This window comes from Cydia amplana, chromosome 2, assembly GCF_948474715.1.
Source record: "Cydia amplana chromosome 2, ilCydAmpl1.1, whole genome shotgun sequence".
Lineage (NCBI taxonomy): Eukaryota > Metazoa > Arthropoda > Insecta > Lepidoptera > Tortricidae > Cydia > Cydia amplana.
The window spans coordinates 15,446,722-15,456,758 of record NC_086070.1 but is presented as its reverse complement, the minus strand read 5'-3'; the positions used below and the strand labels follow the sequence as shown (position 1 = coordinate 15,456,758).

Here is a 10,037-nt window from a genome sequence, read left to right as displayed (position 1 = left end):
TCGTACTTATAGCCCCCGTTTGGCCTGTTCTGACAAAATGGTATAACAACGAAACCCTCATCATCATCTCGGCGACTGATTGAGAGCGACGATCGTTAACATAGTAGCAGAGAGAGTAGAGCAACCCGGAGCGACACCCATGCCCGCCCGAATTGAACTCTCCAGTTCAAATAACTACGAAAAATACCTGCGCATGTAAATGTCGGTTCATCTAATTAACAAATTATTTCTTTGTATGCGATGCGCAAGAGTTAGTCGCGCTTATATTAAGTACTACTTACCTGCAGGATAAGTCGTCGCTAAACGCCGAACGTGACGCACTATTTATTCAGTAAATAAACTAAACCAAATAGCTCTTATGATAAATCGTTAAAATTAATATAAAATGTTGTTTAAAAGTGTAGTGTTGTCCTTTGTTTTTGGTAAGGCTTTACAAAGATTTTTTTTTTAAGTTTGAGATGCATGTTCCTGCTGAAAAATTATAGTGATAACCCAAAAACATCATGTGTTGTGCGAGGGACATGTGTTTTTTTTTTGTTTTTTTGATGGTCTTCCGCGAGTAAATTTTGGCGTTGTGTGAAATTACTAAAGGTTTAACGCCTTTACTGAGTTTTATTTGATTCCAGTTATGAAATTCCGGTGACAAAACGTCTGAATACTTATGAAAATTACTAATAATGATCTGAATAAAATTACTAATTACTACATTTTCTCTTAATCTCATCAAAAATATTTATTGGTAATAAATATTATAATTAGGGATGTATGAAACACATACATTTTTAAACGAACTTTTTTTTTCAGCGAATGTTCTTGCCAAGGAACCAACATTAGAGATCCCTAACCTGGACCACATATTTGACAATCTGTCAAAGAATGAATGGGATGCTGATGAGGTGCCCTGCCGTGACAAAATATTTAACATTCTGGAAAATGTTAAGAACTCTACGTTATGGGCCACATGGGGTAAGTACATAAAAATGGATACATTGTCTATATGTAAAAAAACAGCACGAGAGGAGTTATATTGATACTAACAAACAGCAAACATACACATCGACTCAGTATAATGTAGACGATATGAAACAACACAAATCATGACCTTTCCCGTAGTCGGGTAAAAAACGGAAACAGATTTTTAAGTAGGTAGGTAAGTAATTTAAATCATTATACAATTGTTTTAATCAAATAGCCATTCGTCTTTTAATTAACATTTAGTTTGACGTCAAAGTGGTGTAATAAAAATTTGAATAATTCCAGATCCGTACTAAATGACGTATTATTAAAATCGATAGTAGAATTTAAAGTAAAAATGTGGTTTAAAATGACCCTTAGCCTCTAATTACTCTAATTAGCCAGTAGAACTATTATTTTAGTCTCTATAATATACATTATTTTGATAAGTATCTACAAATTTTACTGAATGTAAGATTTTTTATATCTATTAAGTCAGTGCTTAATAACACTAGTAGAATCGGGTTCGGCTTACATAAAGTTATACTTTATAGTATGCATATACATTTGTATTTTGGATTTTCGTTAAAAGTTTTGTACGAGTACAGTAAGCGTTTGAAATATGTGCTTTTGCAAAATTTACAATGAAAAACAATATTTTAGTAGCCTATAACCTAAACTATGGTTATTACGAGTGGGCACGACTGGTTGATGGCTGTCTGTTGTTACAGTATGGAACTCCATCGACCAGTCGCCAACGGGCATCTTCTTCGGCGCGCGCTACCACTTGGGGAGCTACGACCAGTGCCTGCGTCCGCCCTGGCTCGCAACACACCCGGAATTACGCACTCAATACTGTTTAGCGGAAATAGAGATGAACAAAGATGGCGTCAAGACAATGGAAGAAGTTTCCGATCCTTATGTTAGGGCTGAAGACTATTACCTCGATGTAAGTTAAAACGTTATTCATTGGAAAAGTTATTAATTTTTACGCAATCGATTGGGCTAGCCTTGATTTATAATTTCAGAGTAAAACACATTTCGGCCGTAGTTTCTCATACATAGCTCACGGGGTCTGCCTTCCCGCGGGCTGTCCGACCAAGTCCGCGGCGAAGTTTGTGAAGGCGCTCATGAGCACGGGGCACTTGCGCGCGGCCAGGGATGCGCCCGTCTCTATACACCACTGTGAGGAAGCAGCGGCCCCGACCGAATATTCTACGGGATATTATGTGTTTGTGTAAGATTTTACTCACTATCTTAAAGCTCCGACTATCTACAGACAAAATATTCGTATTATATCAATGAAAAAATACTAACAAGAAAATTGTATAAGAAGTATAAAGAAAGCAATATCGTCTCTAAAAAAGTGACCAAGTCTACATGTTCCCGATTTAAAACGACTGTATACGGTATACGGTCGTATCACAACGTATACAATTTTATTAGTTGTATTCATTTGCTTCGTGAGGTGGCTTTAAATATCTTTATTATATAGTTATAACCCAGTCCTTCCAGGTACACTTTTGCAGCGCTGCTGTTCATAGCTGTAGCTTCAACATACTACGTTAGCGAGTATCCAGTCACCGCTAGTTCTAACTCATTTGGTACGTGATGATTAAACCTTTAGAATTTATTGGATTTACAATATAATAAACTGATAACAAAAGTAAATTATTATAGTATATGCCCAGCCGTATTATATTAATTTATCTGTGCGTTTTTTTTAGTTAATCACGCTGCAAAATCATTTTGTTTCCGCCGCAACTGGAATACAGTGTTCAAATCGGACAACGATGAACTGCCATGCTTGCACGGTATCCGCTTCCTGACGGCGGTCATGGTCGCCTTCGTCCACTACTTAGCAATTGCACACGGGACTTCTGTTAGCAATGGTGTAGACTTTGAGCGGGTAATAATACTTACTTGTTGAAGACTTAAGACGAAAGTGGAGGACTCTCCGCGGGAAATCGAATTTTTATACTAGCGTAGTCCTCATTTTCCTCTCTGGATATTAACATTATTGAAAATATTTTGACACAATTTGTTGTATATCAACCAAAGCTATGCTCCAACGTTTGATTATTTTCGAATTTTTAATTATTAAAAGAGGTAGAACCATTTAAAAATTTGTATGAAATCCGTTTTTCGCTCCAAATTTTTACAATAATCAAAAAATCTAAAAAAGTCAAACGTAGGGGCATAGTTATATTAGTTATGGGTAATACATGAAATTATGTAAAAATATCTTTAAATTCAATATCCAGAGAGGAAAATGTAAGTTTTACCGGAGAATAATAATCAGAAAAACCTTTTCCCGCAAACCTTTTATCATTACTGTAATTTATAATTACTATTTTTTCGTTTTAGCTTTGTAGGTAGGCAGAGGTAAGTATGCAATGTATGATACCGTAAAATGGGGTGAGTAGGGTTCGCGGGGAGAGTTGGGTTATGAATGGGGAGAGAAGGAATGAAAGGGGGGTGAGATGTGTTTTAAAGGCTACTGCTACAAAAATAATGTATTCCAATTTAAAATGGAGCTATAGTAATACTCATAATAAAAAAAAATCGATCCAACAATCTTCCAAAATCACCTTTGTATGAAAACCCAACTCGCCCCAAATACAAGGGACTACGGGGTGAGGTGGATTTTCCTGTTTATCGTCAAAGTTATGAAATTGAACTACCCAAAATAAAATAAAAACTAAAATACAAACGTCCGGAACACTTATTATATACACCATTCAGTTTGCATATGTAAAAATAAAATGTTATCGAGGTTTGAATGTCAGTTTTGCGCCTACTCACCCCATTTTACGGTACTATTAAATAAAACATTCCATGTATTTTCAGATGGCTACGGATAAACCAGCAGTAGCGGTTATTACGACTAATTTTGTAGTATTAGTAGACACATTTTTCATATTGTCTGCCCTTCTAGTGGGAAAAAGCCTTGCCACGTTGGATATAACCAAACCATACAGTTTAATGAAGAATATTTTAAAACGATATATAAGGTACCTAATAGTACATTACGATACATGTGCGAAAAATTGGAAATTCGCACATGTATCGTACAACGTTTTAGGGTCACCCCATACTAGCGTTTCCCGAGCGCCGGCATCTAGTCAACTCTATGGCTGCTGCACGACGCAACGTAGGCGCAACTGCACAGCCTCGCCATTTTCCATAGCGCTGACTAGACGCCGACGCTCAAAAGACGCTAGTGTGTGGTGGCCGTAAGGCACAATTATTTGATATCTCCTCTTCACAATGTCCCATATCGGCATAAATACAGGGTGCTTCCTGTAACAGGAGCAATAAATTAAACTATAGGCTGTACTCCTCAAACTGACCAACATTTGTTCAGCAACTTTTGAAAAGAACTCATGTGTTGATTTTTATTACACTTTAAAGTTTATTCTAAGATGCAATGTATTGCAAATTTTGTTATGTTTAAAGCGTGACAAGCAACGTCAAATACACTGATGTCAGCGTACATTGAAGGCAATATTTATTTTGTATGATAAACAGGAAGTCTAAAGAATTCATAATTTTTAAAAGTTGCTGATCAAATGTTGGTCAGTTTGAGGAGTACAGCCTTTAGTTTAATTTATTGCTCCTGTTACAGGAAGCACCCTGTATAACCGTAATTGTGTAAAATACTTCTATTTTATCAATAAAAGTTTGATTGATTGATTGTTAACCTTTTTGACGCCAATGACGGATATATCCGCACCGTAGGTCTAACGCCGAAGACGGATTAATCCATCACATACCACAGAGCAACATAGACCTTCGTGCATATGTATAAAGTTCTACTTCAGTTTTGACACTACATCTGACACAGCTCCTATCAGCTCCTTGTGTAGAGAGATTCACGACCGTCTAGACGGAAACACAATGATCGAGGATGGTCACTTTTCAATTTCGTTATCGTAGACTAGTGTGTCTACAATGTCTAGTGGCTCCTCATCCACTAGACTTTGTATTCAACAATCCTCAGACCAGACTTCCGTAATACTTTTTTTTTACAGACTTGTCGTGCTTTTAGCCGTGACCGTGTTCTATCTGGCCCATATCTCAAAACATACTGATGATGGCCCTGTCTACCCCAAGATAGCCCTCTATGAGCAGCAGATGTGCGAGAAGAACTGGTTGCCGGCACTACTAATGATCGGGAATTATTACAACACGTTAGAAATGGTACGTATTACCAATTGTTTTTGTGGAAGTAGCAGCAAATTTTGACAGCGATTCCGGTTATCTGGAAGTACCTACAAGAACCTTACCAAATATAAGTTTCTGAATACATTTTATTCCTTTTCACGTAACACCATTCATTTAAGAGATTATATATATTCATATGATCGCCTTAAAAAATCCTTTCTTTTAATATCCCATTCAATAGATTTAGACAATTCATTTATCTTTGCGTTATACTTATATTTTGTAAAATCTTGTCCTACCAAATGAATAGTTTAAACCATATTTTGTGTACATTTTTAGAATCGTCTTTCAAAATCCTTTATTTTAATACCCAACTCGATAGGTTTATAAGTTTTATTTTTGTTTCGGTTGCACAATTTGCAATGCATAATCCGCCATATTGGTTTTGTGATGACGTCACATAGCCTATGTTACTCGGGATGACGTAAGGATTCCAATGATATCTCAAACACCTAAATCGGTTCAGGCACTTAGCTGTTACGGTGTAACAAAGAAACTTACATACCCACATACAAACATGAACCCTGAAAACAATACACTCTTTTTTTGGGGCAGTCGTGTAATAAATAGGACTTCTAATAGGTACTTACAAAAAAGTTCGGGATCGTCGACAATATGAACTGCCCGCCGTTGGATGGAGTCAAGAGGAAGGATCTGTGTCAGCTGTAGTATCAAAACTGAAGCATTCTGAAGTAGTGAAGGTCTACGTTGCTCTGTGGTCTGTGACGGATTAATTCGTTTTCGGCGTTGGACCTACGGTGCGGACATATATGCGGATATATCAGTCATTGGCGTCAAAAAGGTTAACTCGGGTGAAAGGCACCATTTCAGTCTGGGACTATCGGCGCTGTCACTGCGTTCAAGCGCCAAACTAGGTACCTCGACTGAAATTGGTGCCATCTACTATTAAATCACTATTCACTACTCACTTTAAAAAAATAATAAATGCGCGAGCGTGTACCTATTTTCGAGCGAGTTTTGTTGCTGCTACCGTAAATAACTTTAATTTTGTGTGTAAAGGATGACTCAAGTTAGACCGGGCCGGGGCCGAACCGGAGCTTCCGGAGCTTTGTTTTCTATGGAAAGCACCACGTGATCACCGATCAGCCGTCATAGAAAATGACTTGTCGGACGTCTCGGCCCGGGCAAGGCCCGGTATAGCATGAGCCATCCTTAATCGAATTTAAACTGTTGTGAGACATACTAACATTGAATAATTTTACGGTTTAGACTCACTTGTTTTAAGTCACTCGCGCGACATGTTTCGGAGAGCCTAGGTCTCCTTTCTCAAGCACTAACACGCTCGTGAACGCTGCTCGCACTGTTAGTGCTTGAGAAAGGAGACCTAGGCTCTCCGAAACATGTCGCGTGAGTGACTTAAAACAAGTGAGTCTAAACCGTAAAATTATTCAATGAGCCATCCTTAACGCTGTTCTCGTGTAAGTGACTTTGTATGTCTTTTATGATAATAAATATCTGTAAACCTAAACCTATTTATACCTACTTCCAGTGCCACCCAGCCACATGGTACATATACTGTGACTTCCATATGTACGTAATAACGCTGGTTCTTCTGTACGTGTATCGCAAAAACTCACGGATCGGTACAGCAGCTGCCGCCATAGTGTTGGTGATCAGTTTTATAATGCCCATGATCACCATATACATCTATGATTTACCAGCAATTCTAATTTATAATCTTGGGTAAGTTTTTTTATTAATTTTGATGTTCCATTTTAATACTATAAGCACCTACGGTCAAGAAGGAATTTAATTTCTGTACCATTTCGTACTTGGTCACAGTGAATAGTATTAGATTCCCAGCATACATATTGATTATCACTGTGACAAGATACGAAATAGCCGAAATGCTACTATATAAATTCCGTGACTGTAACCTCTGGTATTTATAAATACATTAGAACGCATTTAGTATGTCTAATATTTACATTCCTAATCACTACAGAGTTTTATAGGTCAAATACATTGTTACCTTTCTCAAGCGACGTGATGGAGTGACTCATGTATGTATAAGTAAACTGAATGATATCCCTTATTTTCCTGTTATCAGTTTTCGAATTTGATAGATAACTCTAAGCAACGAGTACTTCGTTCACTCATATTTCATCTCGTAAATATGTATTAAAATATAATTATATTTCAGGTTGGAAGTAAACATTAGACCTAACTCCACCTTTAGGAACTACTACATCAAAACGCACAACAGGATGGGCCCTTACGCGATTGGTCTGGCTGCCGGCTATCTCATGTCTATCTACAAGCCCAAGGATTACAGGAAAGTCTGGTCTAAAGTAAGTTACCATATTGAAACAAGAAAAAAAAAAAAAAAAAAAAAAAAAAAAGATGCTTGTATAAATACCTATAATACCTGCTTCTAACAAACAAGCTTACTAAATCCAAAATCTTAGTTCTTACATGGTTCTTACTGAGATGAAAAGGGACAAGAAAGAACTGTCGTAGGGACTATCATTCGACGCGAGAAGTATAAGTACAGTCACCATCAGATATATCGGAGCTGCCGAGGTGCTCACAAATATCTGAACACGCCTGTATAGACCAATTAAACAAAAAAAAACTCTTCTAACCCCGATTGTGTCTAATGGAACAAAAATGGAAAGGATATAGAGTATACAAAATGTCTATTTAGATTAGAGTTACAACATGCCACCCACACTTCTGCTGCAAACGTACTTATTAAGCGTTACAAAACATAAAATAGCTTACTGATTAGTCGGTCAAGCAAGTAGGATTAGTAGGATCTTTACCTAACTGCTAATAAGTACTTTTTAACCATTTCAGACGGTGTCATTCCTAGGTACTTGCGTCTCCTTGAACCTGATGCTCGCCATTCTGGCATTGGGTCATCTATGTTTGGTGTACAGAGTCCACGGATGGTTGGCCTGCATCTTGGCGGCTTTCGAAAAAAATCTCCTTGCCGTTGCTATTTTAGGTGTCGTCATCTTTTGCACTTACGGCCAAGTTCGTAAGTTGTTCACTATATCTAATTAAATGCTATATATTTTAATGTTAAAGAATATTGTGTTACGTAAAACAGATCTACTTTCTTACTACGATCAATTTATTTTAAATTTTATTATATCAAAACCCTACTTTATACATTTAAACTCTATTTGGCCTATGTTTGAAAATTTTACGTAACACCTAAGCCGTACCAATTTAAATATTTCCGTAAATTTCGTGTCGCATGAGGCAAAAAAATGGCCTGTCGCAAATACAAAAGCGCGGCGTTCTAGACTCGTTACCTGGTTTAGAAACACAAGATCTAGACTTCTATAATGATAAATAAATAATTGAACATGTGACAATCTTGTCCGCAGCCCTCATCAACCCGTTACTCAGCTGGTCCGTGTTCGCGCCGCTCAGCAGACTCTCGTACGGCTTATATGTCATACACATTGTGTTTTTATATCAATCCTCTTCCATGAGAGATAATAGCAAACATCACCTATTTCAAGTTGTAAGTAGTTATTTTTAAATGTTTTTTAATAAATGTATTTCCACCTATATATTGTTACGGTAGAACCTTTTCTTTGATATTCGATACTTATTACTTTCTGTCGCGCACGCTTTGGAGATCGAGACACCTGTGACAAAACTTTATGCTTTTATATTTAAACGTCCCAGTGCTTGATATGCCTTCACGGCTAACACGAATTGGCGTTTGGCATTTACGTTAGCATATGCGAGAACTCGATCGCATTCCCCCTCTAAAGGCATCGCACACTACGTTCGATTCATAAACGTCAAGTGTCAACTCGTGGTACTGCTACTGGTAGTTGATACGTTGTTGTCATATCTATTGTTAATGACGTAATTTATCGATGACATGTGCTGTAGCAGTGACGAGCACTCGGAAAACTACCTTATATTGGGTATGTTTTTAATTTCAGCTGATAAATTCTCTTGGACTGGTGGTCGTGTCGCTGCTGCTGAGTCTGATGGTTTGGCTGCTGGCTGAGGCGCCTCTCGTCAACATCACGAACCCATACCTCAACACTAAGTAAGTTTAGTATAAAGGTTTGTCGTTATTACCTAAAAGGGATTAAGAATATTAACTTAACTAAGGTTGTTTGGAATAGATAGCTTACAGCGATAAGACCGCCTGTTGCTAACTTAATTTACATTGTAGGTACTTAAACTTGTGTTTTCAAATTTGTTTTCTCTGTGGTGCAATAATAGTACATTACGATACAAGTTACTGCCTACTTGTTGTTAAAAGATTTAAGGCATTATATTAGGGGACAACGTCAATGTTCCGTATTGTATTTATAATCGTTTTGAGGTTACGACCCATATTGAGGGACGCTAGGACGCGGCTGATGTCTCAAAATTGACGTTGTTTCAACCTGCCCCTGTTTTAACTCACCTCGGTCTCCCCTAAATCAAATGAATATATCTTTTTTGTATCCACATATACATTTAAAGCCTGCTTTTGTTTTCAGAGGCCCAGCCAAGGAGAAAGTTGTAATGTCCAGGAACGGTGCTGATCAAAATGACACAAATAAACAAAAAATCATGTGATTGGTTCTGTAACCTTGCAATTAGTGGCAGTTTTCTGTATTACTTACTTTTTTTTAACGTTTTGTCTATTAAATAGGTGTAAGTTTTATTAAATAGTTTATTTACATTTTTTAAAAGTTTTTTTTATATTAAACAGGAGTTTATTTGATAACTAGAACCAAGATGTACGTACCATTTATAATTTGTCATAAATTATTTCAAGATTATCAATTAACAACGTTACTATTATTAAGACTAGTTGTACAGGTATATTATGTCTTGAGTAGGATGTACATGGATAGATGTACCTACCT

General features: G+C 37.1%; 1 protein-coding gene across 2 annotated transcripts; it reads left to right on the top strand.

Moving 5' to 3' along the window:
* Positions 1-296: 296 nt before the first annotated feature.
* LOC134658054 (nose resistant to fluoxetine protein 6-like) lies at positions 297-9,772 on the top strand. 2 transcript variants are annotated; one of them, XM_063513659.1, is made up of 14 exons: positions 297-422; positions 805-966; positions 1,686-1,903; positions 1,983-2,191; positions 2,470-2,558; positions 2,682-2,863; positions 3,805-3,968; positions 4,989-5,157; positions 6,692-6,885; positions 7,346-7,493; positions 8,002-8,185; positions 8,541-8,680; positions 9,114-9,223; positions 9,666-9,772. In XM_063513659.1, the coding sequence occupies exons 1-14, from the start codon at positions 386-388 to the stop codon at positions 9,742-9,744; spliced, it is 2,085 nt and encodes a 694-aa protein (XP_063369729.1). In that variant the 5' UTR covers positions 297-385; the 3' UTR covers positions 9,745-9,772. The 2 variants fall into 2 exon arrangements, with proteins under 2 accessions (XP_063369729.1, XP_063369734.1); XM_063513664.1 differs by lacking the exons at positions 8,002-8,185; positions 9,666-9,772.
* The last annotated feature ends 265 nt before the right edge of the window (positions 9,773-10,037 follow it).

Excerpts from the sequence above, each read along its gene's own strand:
- LOC134658054 (XM_063513659.1), top strand. The coding sequence starts at position 386 with ATGTTGTTTAAAAGTGTAGTGTTGTCCTTTGTTTTTG. Across the intron at positions 6,886-7,345 it reads ATTCTAATTTATAATCTTGG|GTTGGAAGTAAACATTAGAC; the intron begins GTAAGTTTTTTT and ends ATTATATTTCAG. Across the intron at positions 8,681-9,113 it reads AACATCACCTATTTCAAGTT|CTGATAAATTCTCTTGGACT; the intron begins GTAAGTAGTTAT and ends TTTTAATTTCAG.